This window comes from Vipera ursinii (genome assembly GCF_947247035.1).
Source record: "Vipera ursinii genome assembly, chromosome: 1".
Taxonomy (NCBI): domain Eukaryota; kingdom Metazoa; phylum Chordata; class Lepidosauria; order Squamata; family Viperidae; genus Vipera; species Vipera ursinii.
In genome coordinates, this window is record NC_139512.1 from 320,296,976 (window position 1) to 320,310,318 (window position 13,343).

General features: G+C 40.0%; 1 protein-coding gene across 1 annotated transcript in view; it reads right to left on the bottom strand.

The window, feature by feature from the left end:
- The window catches only part of ARHGEF33 (Rho guanine nucleotide exchange factor 33), a gene marked incomplete at both ends in the record, with an annotated part of 36,839 nt that overhangs the window by 5,521 nt on the left and 17,975 nt on the right, over nucleotides 1-13,343 (bottom strand). The window contains 6 exons of the mRNA XM_083379320.1: nucleotides 363-527; nucleotides 2,895-3,043; nucleotides 3,905-3,988; nucleotides 8,231-8,314; nucleotides 9,809-9,941; nucleotides 12,475-12,601. Coding sequence (XP_083235446.1) covers nucleotides 363-527; nucleotides 2,895-3,043; nucleotides 3,905-3,988; nucleotides 8,231-8,314; nucleotides 9,809-9,941; nucleotides 12,475-12,601 — 742 coding nt within the window. The remainder of the gene's footprint in view (nucleotides 1-362; nucleotides 528-2,894; nucleotides 3,044-3,904; nucleotides 3,989-8,230; nucleotides 8,315-9,808; nucleotides 9,942-12,474; nucleotides 12,602-13,343) is intronic.

Below are 13,343 nucleotides of genomic sequence, written 5' to 3' on the forward strand. Positions count from 1 at the left end.
ACAGTGTTCCCCCTCTGTCCCAACATAGGCGAAAGTAGCTCCACATTGGATGATTGGGTTACCAATTTTATGGGAGCCCCTTGCCAGTCAAGTAAATTAAGTGCTTCCCCCCAAGCAAATTGCTAATATGTATTTTTCTGATATGAATAATTCACAAGGATTTGGAGAATACTGTACATTTCTTTTTACTACCTTAGACGAGTTACGTATGTGAACAAAATCTGAAATATTTGCGAAACACATTGCACCGAAAAAAGTTTGCAAAATGGAAGAATAGACAAGAATAAGAATAAAGAAGCTGAAGATGATGCTGTAATGTACATTCCTGAATTAGTATCTTCTGATGCTATCTTTGTACTCACATAGCAGTTATTCCAGAAACAGAGACTGTTGGAAACAGATGCACTGTCTCTTCAGAATGGATTCCGCTGTTGTGAAAGGAAGCTGCACTTGGGGTTGGAGATGCTGCTGGTCCACTGCTGGGACACTGAGAGGCTAGACCTTTATATAACTTTATGAAGGAAGATCTAGTAAAACAGAAATGTAATATTGTGAGTTCAACAAGAATGCAACCACACCAGTTTTTCTAGTCAGCAGGGCATTAGGCTTGTATTAATTTCAGCAACAGATAATTTTATGTCTATAGTGCTTGAATACCATTATTACTGGTACTAAAGTCCCATATAAGGATTAGAAGTATGATAAATATTCTAGATCACAAGCAATTTTCCAGAACTTCCACTTTCATTGACAGAAATAAGTTTTTAGCCCTTATGTATAAAATTCCCAAACAGCAGTAGACCAAACAATTAAGGAAAATATGCTGCATATATCATAAAGAGGAAACAGGCTTATAGGATTAACGGTTTAGTAGTAGAATATCAAGTTTCACCAACCAAAGCCTGGTGCTGCTTTTTCAAGAAATGCCATTAAAGTATAACTGAGAAAATACGATGAATCTCCAAGTGGAATTTAACATTGTATGGGAAAAAAACCTAAAGAAGGATTTAGTTCTTGCAAAGTAGTGAGCTGATCCCCCTGATTTTTCATTTACGTTTTTTGACCATTTTGGCTGCGAAAATAATCCTGGTAGTATGGAATAATAGTGGCACTTTTTAATTTGCATTATCCATGCAGAACATGCATCAGGCTTTTCTTAGAATAGAACAGTATCAAATTTCTATTATTCCTTCATATATTTTTGTACATACTATAAATAATTCCAAATATTTTACAGCATTACTCTTTTTTGCAAAGGTTCCAAAGGAATAAAGCAATTAAAAGGGGAAAAAACAATGGCTGGGAAAAGCCAATGTAACAAAGAAACCTAAATGATCACACTGGCATTGAAGAGGAAATAATTCCACAAGTCAGGTGCCATTATAGAGAAATAGCAATAGCACTTAGACTTCTATACTGCTCCACATTGCTTTGCAGCACTTTCTGAATGGTTTACAAATGTCAGCAAATTGCTTCAACAAACCGGATCCTCATTTTACCCACCTCGGAAGGATGGAAGACTGAGTCAACCTTGAGCTGGTCACACTAGAAGTCCTGTCTGTGAGCAGTTGTTAATCTGCAATATTGCATTCTAACCACTGTGCCACTATGGCTCCTAAAAGATCCACCTGTCTATCACCAGAATGTATAATCTGCAGACCTGACCTTGAAAAGCAGATCCCCCCACCCCAAAGACTGTTGGTGCCTAGGACTGTAGGATGACAGAACTGAAAACACCGTTTAAGGGTTAGGGTTAAAAGGACCCAATCCACATCACACTGCATGCAACTCCAACTCAACAGTTCATGGTGGTGCTTCATTCTTAAGTAGGACAACTTTCAAAGCAGGAGCAGAAAGAAACAGGGGAAAAAATCCTCCACGGAAAGGCAATGCCAGCCAGCACAACCTCAAAGAACTCAGTTGGAGTTAACATCTCTCTGAGGTAAGTCTGGGAAACAATGACTTATTATAGTTGAGCAGCCTCTATCAGTTCCCTCCAGACAGACAAATAAAGGTAGCAGCAGGAGGCACAGCAATGATGCTAAAAGTGGAACTGCTCCACATGTCTTGGAGCCTTGGTGGAGCAGTGGGCTAATGCCTCCTTAAGTAACACCAGCTGCCTGCAATTAGTGCAGGTTCGAGTCCCACCAGGCTCAAGGTTGACTCAGCCTTCCATCCTTCCCAGGTAGGTAAAATGAGGACCCAGATTGTTGGGGGCAATAAGCTGACTTTGTAATAATGCCGCTTGGGGTGTGTGTGTGAAAGCCCTAACAAGCAGGCATATACATAGAATGAAGGCTACTACTAAGCTTGTAAGCCGCCCTGAGTCTTCGGAGAAGGGTGGGATATAAATGGAATTAAAATAAAAAATAAAAAATAAAAAATAAATGTCTGATACTACAGAAGAGATGCCTAAGAACAGCTGTGTCTTCATTAGTCTTATTATCCTGGGCCTCCACTCTTGATATATTGGGTCAAGAGCATGGGGAAGAATTGGGAATAACAAAGACAGCAATGGTCAGTCTATTCACATGTCTTTATATAGTTAGGTTATGAAATATTTTTATGTCTTTTTAAAGGGACCTGTGATTACCCACAGCAATGCTAATGTTTCTCCTGCTACTTCGTGTACTCTATTGGGCACAGCCAACAAAGCACAGTACTGCTGTTCTCAGATTCTACGGTATAGCAATCAGCTAGGAGCTGGGAAGATCAGGTTAAAATTCAACCTGAAATTCTCAGGATGATCCTGGTCCAGTCATTCAGTCAACTTATCTCTCAGACTAGTTGAGAAGCTCAAAGGAGAAAAGAGATGTTATATAAACATATTTTGCTCCTGGAAAGAAATTTTCATAAAAATGCGCAAAAAGGCTACGCTTCGGCATTAGACTCACTTTCTCAGTTTCTTTTGTTTCTGTATTAGCAGATCTTCATTGCACTGGAAGAGAAGACTGTAATGAGAAATAAATACTTGCAGGCGCTGAACACAGACAAGAAGGAGGTAATAATCTGGATGCTCTTGCTCAGTATATTTCAGGATGTTCTAGTACAAAAGGAGAAAATCAGAATTAAACCTGAACATCTTCTCAGTTTATTTGATATATATCATGACATTCACCTTATATTGAATACCAGGTCGAAGCCCCCTTTTTCGTCCTGAGTTTGGGCTGTAACACACCGGTACAGCACTTGCTTTGAATGGAAAGGTTTTCAGTTTTGAGCTTTTATAGGGTCTCTTCATAGCCTGCGAAAGTATCCTGAATGAAACTTTGGGCAGGTAATGCCAGTTGCTATACTGTATATCGGAGCTGGCTGGAAGTCAAAATTTCTATTCTTTCAACGTCTGGAAGCCATAGGAGAAATGGACACTGATTGTCCAGTAATAAGAGTCATCGGCCAAATAGAGATTGTCCTATTGTTTTGCTCATGCTATGGCCAAGGGAGCAAAATATATACAATTTGCTATTTTGTTTTTACAAAAAGCCCATAAAAAAGCAGCAGTTTTGCTACTGAAGTTTGGTGCTATAATCTGAACCTTATGATGCTAGGAACAAGAATGGAGTTGGGTGACAACCTGCAAATAGTTCCAAGCTAGATAGATCCATGTTCTGACTCAATATAAGGCAGCATTTTACAGTCTTCTGAAAGGGCCAAAGCTGTACGGAGAGCTGTATGGTGAAACAGACCCTCTTCCAAAACACTGTAGCAAAACAACACAACATACTGTAGCTTCTTGTATTCCTAAAACCCACATTATCTATGTGACTCTTCAAATGATGGGACAACTATCCCATTATTTCTATCCACTTGCCATGATGGGAGCTATAATACAACTGCATCTGGAAGGGCTAAAGCTTTCTCACATTTTAATTTAAAAAGGTCAGAGAAAGTTATTAGAACTTACTTGCAAATGAAGAAGATATTCTGGAATGCGTTGGACAATATGGAAGAAAAATATGTAGAGATCAGACTTGGTTTCTTCCTCAATCTGATGAGGGAAGATAAAACAAATTTAAATAATTTATAAATTAGAGATGAGTACTGTTAATTGCCCCCTTCATGGATTACTGCCTTGTCGTGGCGAAGGGGCTTGCATAATTCAATGAAGCTATGAGCTATGCCGTGCAGGGCCACCCAAGACGGACAGGTCATAGCAGAGAGTTCTGACAAAACGTGATCCACTGGAGAAGGAAATGGCAACCCACTCCAGTATCTTTGCCATGAAAACCCTATGGACAGTACCAAAAGGCAAAACGATATGATGCTGGAAGATGAGCCCCTCAGGTCGGAAGGCGTCCAACATGCTACTGGGGAAGAGCAGAGGGCTAGTACTAGTAGCGCCAGAAAGAATGAAGCGACTGGGCCAAAGCCGAAAGGACGCTCAACTGTGGATGTGTCTGGTGGTGAAAGGAAAGTCCGATGCTGTAAAGATTTTTTCTCCATAGGAACCTGGAATGTAAGATCCATGAATCAAGGCAAGCTGGACATGGTCAAACAAGAGATGACAAGACTGAACATTGACATCTTAGGTATCAGCGAACTAAAATGGACATGAATGGGTGAATTTAATTCAGATGCCCATCAGGTATACTACTGCAGGCAAGAATCCCTCAGAAGAAATGGACTAGCCTTCATAGTCAATAAAAGAGTAGGAAAAACAATACTGGGATACAATCCCCCAAATGACAGAATGATCTCAGTTCGAATCCAAGGCAAACCAAGTCTATGCCCCAAACACCGGTGCTGAAGAGATGAGCACCGGCCCCTAGAGTCGGAAACGACTAGCATGCATGTGTGGGGGAACCTTTACATTTACCTTTTATGAAGCCCTACAGCACCTTATAGAACTAACACCCAAAAATGATGTCCTTATCATCATGGGGGATTGGAATGCTAAAGTAGGAAGCCAAAAGATAACTAGAATAACAGGCAGGTTTGGCCTTGGAGTACAAAATGAAGCAGGGCACAGGCTGATAGAATTTTGTCAAGAGAATACAATGCTCATAGCAAACACTCTTTTCCAACAACCCGAGAGATGGCTCTACACATGGACATCACCAGACGGTCAACACAGAAATCAGATTGACTATGTGCTCTGCAGCCAAAGATGGAGAAGCTATATACAGTCAGTAAAAACAAGACCAGGAGCTGAATGTGGCTCAGACCATGAACTTCTCGTTGCAAAGTTTATTTTTTATTTTAATGATCTAAATTTCTTTGGCACTTTTAATGGACTACCCTAACTTGATTTGTGTTTAAAAGCTACAATTGATTTAAAGATAAGATGACAAAAAGCACTCTGAGCAGATTATTTTTCTTGATAAAGAAAATTTTCCTCTGTAAAATGCAGCTCTTCATATTTTGTTCAGTCACTGATTTTTTGCACTAGTTTCTCTAGTACTATATGTTATACATTTGATATCAAATCAGAAAATAATAAAAGAAAGCAAAAACTTTGTCAGTCATAGGAAAAGAATCTTTGGATCTAATGGAAAGTAGGGGAAAGCACTAGGCCACTCAGGTATGAATTAAATCATATCCCTGTTGAATATACAGTAGAGGTGACAAATAGATTTAAGGAATTAGATCTGATAGACAGAGTGCCTGAAGAACTATGGACAGAGGTTCACAACATTGTACAAGAGGTAGCAACTAAAACCATCCCAAAGAAAAAGAAATGCAAGAAAGCAAAATGGCTGTCTGAGGAAGCTTTGCAAATAGCTGAGGAAAGGAGGGAAGCGAAAGGCAAGGGAGAAAAAGAAAGATATGCCCAATTGAATGCAGAATTCCAGAGAATAGCTAGAAGAGATAAGAATGCCTTCTTAAATGAACAGTGCAAAGACATAGAAGAAAACAATAGAATAGGGAGGACCAGAGATCTTTTCAAGAAAATTGGAGAGATGAAGGGAACATTTCATGCAAAAATGGGCATCATAAAGGACCAAAATGGCAGGGACCTAACATAGGCAGAAGAGATTAAGAAGAGGTGTCAAAATTACACAGAAGAACTATACAAGAACGAGCTTAACGTCCCTGATAACCACAATGAGGTGGTCACTGACCTCGAGCCAGACATCCTAGAATGTGAAGTGGTGGGCCTTAGAAAAGCTGAGCAACAACAAAGCTAGTGGAGGTGACAGTATTCCAGCTGAGCTATTCAAAATCTTAAAAGATGATGCAGTAAAAGTGCTACACTCAATTTGCCAGCAAATTTGAAAAACTCACAGTGGCCACAGGATTGGAAAAGATCAGTTTACATTCCAATTTCAAAGAAAGGCAGTGCCAAAGAATGTTTAAACTATCGCACCATTGCACTCATTTCTCATTGCTAGTAAAATTATGCTTAAAATCCTACAAGCTAGACTCCAGCAGTATGTGGATCGAGAACTACCAGACATACAGGGAGGATTTCGAAGAGGCAGAGGAACTAGAGATCAAATTGCCAACATACGCTGGATCATGGAGAAAGCTAGGGAGTTTCAGAAAAACATCTACTTCTGCTTCATTGACTATGCTAAAACATTTGATTGTGTGGCTCACAACAAACTGTGGCAAGTTCTTAAAGAGATGGGAGTACCAGACCATCTTATTTGTCTCTTGAGAAACCTATATGCGGGTCAAGAAGCAACAGTGAGAACTGGACACGGAACCACTGATTGGTTCAAAATTGGGAAAGGAGTCCGGCAAGGTTGTATACTGTCGCCCTGCCTGTTTAACTTATATGCAGAGCACATCATGAGAAAGGCAGGGCTAGATGAATCAAAAGTTGGAATTAAGATTGCCGGAAGCAATATCAACAACCGAAGATATGCAGATGATACCACTCTAATGGCAGAAAGTGAAGAAGAACTAAAGAGCCTCTTGTTACGGGTGAAGGAGGAGAGTGCAAAACTTGGGTTGAAACTAAACATTAAGAAAACCAAGATCATGGCATCCAGCCCTCTCAATTCCTGGCAAATAGATGGGGAAGAAATAGAGGTAGTGACAGATTTTATTTTCCTGGGCTCCAAGATCACTGCAGATGGGGACTGTAGCCAAGAAATTAAAAGATGCTTGCTCCTGGCAAATCTAGACAGCACACTAAAAAGCAGAGACATCACCATGCCAACAAAAGTGCGTATTGTCAAGGCTATGGTTTTCCCAGTTGCAATGTATGGCAGTGAAAGTTGGACCATAAGAATGGCTGAGCGCCAAAGAATTGAGGCCTTTGAACTATGGTGCCTGAGAAGACTCCTGTGAGTCCCTTGGACTGCAAGGCGATCCAACCGGTCAGTCCTAGACCCTGACTGCTCTTTAGAAGGCCAGATCCTGAAGCTGAAACTCAAATACTTTGGCCACCTAATGAGAATGAAGGTCTCACTGGAGAAGAGCCTAATGCTGGGAAAGATTGAGGGCAATAGGAGGAGGAGACAACAGAGAATGAGGTGGCTGGATGGAGTCACTGAAGCAGTAGGCGTGAGCTTAAATGGACTCCAGAAGATGGTAGAGGACAGGAAGGCCTGGAGGAATGTTGTCCATGGGGTCACAATGGGTCGGACACAACTTTGCAGCTAACAACAACAACTGTGAATTGCAGAAATAGGTGCATATTTTTCTGACACATTTGTTAAATTATTGCATGAAAATATGTGGAATAAGTGTCTGTAACAATTAGTAGGTTAATCTCTGTTTAATTATTTCTAAATCTCTTTGCAAGATAGTTCATAAATTGTAAATTAATCAAAAACGAAACTGTAAGGATTTTATTAGAGACTGGACATTACATATGTGATTCCATATTTTCATTTAGATATGGCTGATTATTCTGAATGTCTGTGAACCTGTAATCTATAACTGTGAATGTGGAACTAGAAAATCAAAAAATATGATATGAATATTGTATTTTATAACCAAACAAAAATAATGTAAAGGTGATGATAGCGATCTATCCACAGCCCACTTTCTTAACATTGCCACAGGTATGAGATCATTTACAAATTTAAGGTATTTTTCCCAAATCAGCAAAACTCTGATGGACATAAATTGTTCATCCTCTTGCTAGGATGTCTTTCAATTGCAGAAACATGCCCATATGTTCCTATATGTCTCTAGGATTACTCTTTCCCTGATATTGATGCAAAATTTCCATATCATTCATGCAGAAAGGGGTCTGGATCAGAAACAACTACAGCATTTTCTTTTCAAATGATAAAATTGCAGGAAACAAAATATTTAACAAACCAAAACTCACCTTTTTCAAAATCACCACATGGATCAAAGAGATATATTCTGGCAAGTCCCTCAAGTAAGCAATATAATAGTCCAAAAAATTGTTCTGAGAAGAGAAATTAGAAAGGTACCTCAGAATTCTTAGACATGTGTCTGATACCAAATTCCTGATTATCCTTAAACCTACAAATACAGGTCAAAGTCTAGGATTCTGTTTGTTTGGATTTTAGATACAGGAAGCAATGCCACATATGATATCCCACCACACATCAAGGTGGCTAGTATTCAAAACCAGCCAAATTGGGTAAGGTTCTTTGGTAAGAGAGCCAGATAATGACACATACAACATAACTTTCCCTTTTCCTGGAGGTAAACATATATAACAGGAATATATTAAGTGAGAGCCAATTTGGTGCTGTGGTGAAGGCATTAAGCTAAAAACTGGGACATCAAGAATTCTAGTCCTACCCTAGTCCTACCAATGGCCATGGCAAATCGTTTCTGAAAAACCTTGGCAAGAAAACTGTAGAAACGAGTCCAGGCAGTTTCCAGGAGTCAACATTTGATTCAAAGTCTGTGTGTCTCCGTCTCTCTCTGTCTCTCTTTCTCTTACACACACACACACACACACACACACACACACACACACACACACACACAGTGCCTGGGAGTTACAACAACGCAAATCAGCTGCCTCTGGTGGCTGTCTCACTCTAATGGTAAATTGGCCCAGAGATGAGCTCTCTCAGACTAAAAGTTAATCAGAGAAAGGAGGTGGAACAAGGGGCATTATGTGCACATTCCAAAGATTCATATGATACTCTTCTGTTATCTAAAGATAGAAAACCCCAAAAGTGATTTCTGCCCTGTACAAAGATTAGTAAAAGCAGCTAGATTAAAAAAAAACAACAATCCACATACAACTGAATTAAAAGTACCGGTATCCATTTTTAAAACATATCTAAAATGAAATACAGCTGGTATTTGACTTGGGTTGACTTACAATCACAACTGGGTCCCAAATTTCCACTGCTAAGTAAGATAGAGGTTAGTGAGTTTTGTCCGATTTTGCCATCTGTCTTGCCATAGTTCTTGAGTGAATCATTGCAGCTGTTAAGTGAATCTTCCCATTGACTTGCTTGTCAGAAGGTCACAGAAGGTGATTGCATCACCTCAGGATACGGCAACCATGATTAATACATGCCAGTTGCAAGCATCCAAATTATGATGACGTGACCATGGGGATGCTGCAACAGTTGTAAGCATGAAAAATGGCCATGTCACTTTTTTCAATGCTCTTGTAACTTCAGCCAATAAACAAATGGTTGTAAGTCAAGGGCAACTGGTATGCTTTTCTGCTATAAGTATGAACTGCATATGCATTGTAACACTATACAAGCAAGTTTCAAAATGCAAATTAATTAAACCTCTTAGGAAATATAAAATATGTCAGAGTTTGAGACATACTCAAGTGTATTTCAGTAAGAGATTCCAAAAAGATGTCAATACGCCTATGCATACACACATGCACATTGATTTGAGTCATTCATAGTAGAATAATTGCTCGAACAGGTATTATTTACTTTCCTTCAAAACATACCTCATCATTGGTCAATCTGAGAAATATGTCTCCTAGGATTCCTTGCTGAGGCCAGCTCAACACTCTTTCCTGCAAGGCATGAAGTAACTCTACATGTTGCTGGACCAAGTATCGCAAAGAATTGGGGAAGAAACTGCAAACAGAAAACAGGAAAAATAGTTTTTTCCCCAAAATTTTACTAACAGAAATATAGCTAAAATAATATCCAGTAGGAAAGCTGCAAAAGGTATATGAACTAAGGCAGTACAGATAGTCCTCGACTTACAACAGTTCATTTAGTGACGTTCAAAGTTACAACAGCTCTGAAAAAAGTGACTTATGACCATTTTTCACACATTGAGTGTCCTCATGGTCACAGGGTCAAAATTCAGATTGGCAATTGACTCATATTTACGATGGTTGCAGTGGGTCATGTGATCACCTTTGACAACCTTCTGACAAGCAAAGTCAATGGGGAAATCAGATTCGCTTAACTGCAGTGATTCATTTAATAATCTGTGGCAAGAAAAGTCGTAAAATGGAGCAAAATTCACTTATCAAATGTCTCACTTATCAACAGAAATGTTGGGCTCAATTTTGGTCGTAAGCCGAGGACTCCTGTACAAAATATTCCAGGAACAATTTACAATGCAGATTTTTAACTCCAGGATGAAGCAGGCATGAACCTGAAATTCCATGGTAATTTTTTGCTATTTTTTAAAAATCTAAAGCGGTTGAAGGTGATTTCCTATTTAATCTGAGGCAATCACACTAAGTGAGCATGTTTTATTTATTTATTATTTATTTATTAAATTTATATGCTGCCCATCTCATGGTTCGAGGCAACTTTGGGAGGCTTACAAGGTAACAAACCATAAAGATATAAAAACAATTATAAATATAAAATATTAAAAACAGACTAATCCGTTGTTAACCTTTCTCAGTAGTGATTTCCACAGTAGTGATTTATTATACAGCATTTTATAGCCTCGGCCAACCATAGCTGGATGGATACCCTCATCTTCGTTTCCTGTTACTCCACCTTCTACTAACATGGGCTTGGTGCTCTTTGTAGCTGATAACTGTGCTCCTTTTGAGCCCAGGTAACAGCTGGCCAATGACAGGAATCTCCCTGCCATTTCACAGTGCAATTTCCCCACCTCATCAGGTCCTTTGAAACACAGATTTTGTACTATTTTGAAAGCATTTCTCAACCCCAACCACCATCAACACCATCAGTCAGTTGCTATTTAGGCTGATCCCTCTTTCAAAGCCCAGTAAGTATCAGCTCAGAGATTTAGTAGAAACAGGAGCATAACCTGGTTTGAAGGAGCAGAACTATCAGGCTGTCCAAAACAGAATAGCCCTAGAACAGGGGGTCCCCAACATGTCAGTCACAGCCCAATTGTGGGCCATGGCCTATTCTCAACCGGGCCGTGTGAGTGGCAGGCCAGCGTGCATGCATGCATGTACTCACAGCCCCACTCGCATGAGCGACAGGCACTGGTAGCTCCACCCGCACAAACAATGGGCACCGGCAGCCCCTCACACAAGCCTGCCCCTTGTTCAAAATCATCCCCCCTGTCCCCCCCCCATGCCAGGCCACCAATCTGGAGAGGTTGGAGAACTCTGTCCTAAAAAGTAAAGCTTAGAAACTGGAGAAGGAAGAGGACATGCCCACATTAATCTAGAGTGGCCAATAGGCTCTACCTGTTCTGTACCAGCCTGCTACCGGCCCTGCAGAAAAGGCAACCCCTTTATAAACGGCAAGAGGCTGGATTGACGTCTGCCAAATTTATTACTACAAAAAACAAACAAGACACGAACCAAGATACAGGAGCTTTGAAACACTATCTGAGCGGTTGCTTTCAGCAAACCAGCCCTCAAACATTCCCTTTATAAAGAGTTCAGGGCGTGGCCTCTCTCTGCCTCCTTCCGAGAAGCCCCACAGCCTTCCTCTGTTTACTCCTACTTGACTGCCTCCTGTGTCGGGCGTCCTTGAACAGGGCCAGCTGTGGGTCATCTTCATCCACACTGTCAGGCTCACACAGCTGGGTCTCCATGGTGACCAAGTGGGAGGGGCCTGCCTGAGGGCTATCATCAGCAAGATCTTCAACCCCCTCAGCAAGGTCTTCAACACCCCCTTCCTCCTCTGATTCGTCCGACCCAACTGCCGAACCCAGAGGCTGACCCTGAATCACAACACTACCCTCAGGGTACCATGTAGGTTTGATCCTGACTGCATTACATTTGGAATGCTTGATGAAGTGCTTCAGATCACATTTTTGGCAAAACTGTATCAGGATAAGAAGAGGCAATGCTCATTTCATAGTGGTACAACTAAAGATCATGTACGGCAGTGGCAGGTATGCAGTAGGATCCAGATCCCAGAGCTGTTCTGAGTCTTCATTAAAGAAAAATGGGGAAACAGCAGCATTAAATACAGCCATGGGGGAAACTTATTCTTCATGGAATTTGTTTTTAAATTGTGGCATTGCTGTTGCCAAAAGGAGAATTCTGTCCACAAGAAACTGCTGGTAATTTTATCCTTTCTCTGAAGAAATACTGAAAAATCATCCACCCCATTCTACTGCTCATAAACGTAGTGGAGAACTTTGAAAAGCCATCTGGGCCCATCCCTATAATAAAATTAGCAATAAGATGAGAAAGTACAAGGAACACTGTACCTTTCCTTTGTATTTCTTTTCACTTCTGTTCCTTGCAGTGTGGATTTAACTTTCAGAACGAGAGAGAGGCTGACAACATACTTTCTTTCAGACTCCAGTAAATCCAAAGCAATGTTTTGCCTTTTAGCTACGATAGAACAAAGATAATTTTGGTTTGCTAGATTAAGAAACATTATCATGCCACCTGTTTTTAAAGAAACTCTCAATTTAAGAGAATATTAGCAAACAGGAAAATGAAAGACTTAACTAGTGCAACTAGTGCAACTTCTTTCAGAACACCGAGGTCTGCACTGCAGATAGCCCTTGACTTACAGCAGTTCATTTAGTGTCTGTTCAAAGTTACAACAGCACTGAAAAAAGTGACTGAAGATCCTTTTTCACACTTACAACCATTGCAGCATCCCTATGGTCATGTGATCAAAATTCGGATGCTTGGCAACTGACATACTTACGACAGTTACAGTGTCTCAGGGTCATTTTGTAACCTGCTGAGACAAGAAAGGCAATGGGGAAGTCAGATTCACTTAACAATCTAAATAACTGTTACTAACGTAACAACTGCAGTGATTCACTTAACAACTGTGGCAGGAAAGGTCATAAAATGGGGGAAAACTCACTTAACAAATGTCTCACTTAGCAACAGAAATGTTGGGCTCATTTCGGTTTGGAGAAGATGGATAGATTATATTCAGAAAAAATATGGGACCAAAAAGTTCCATTTAGCTTATGAGTAAATTCTAGGTTGTTAAGTCTTTTTTAAAATTATTATTATTATTATAATATATATATTATACAGTATTATTATTGTATTAGTATAAGTTGGATATTTTTAGATTGTTTGTAATTATGTTATAAGGGACGCGGTGGCT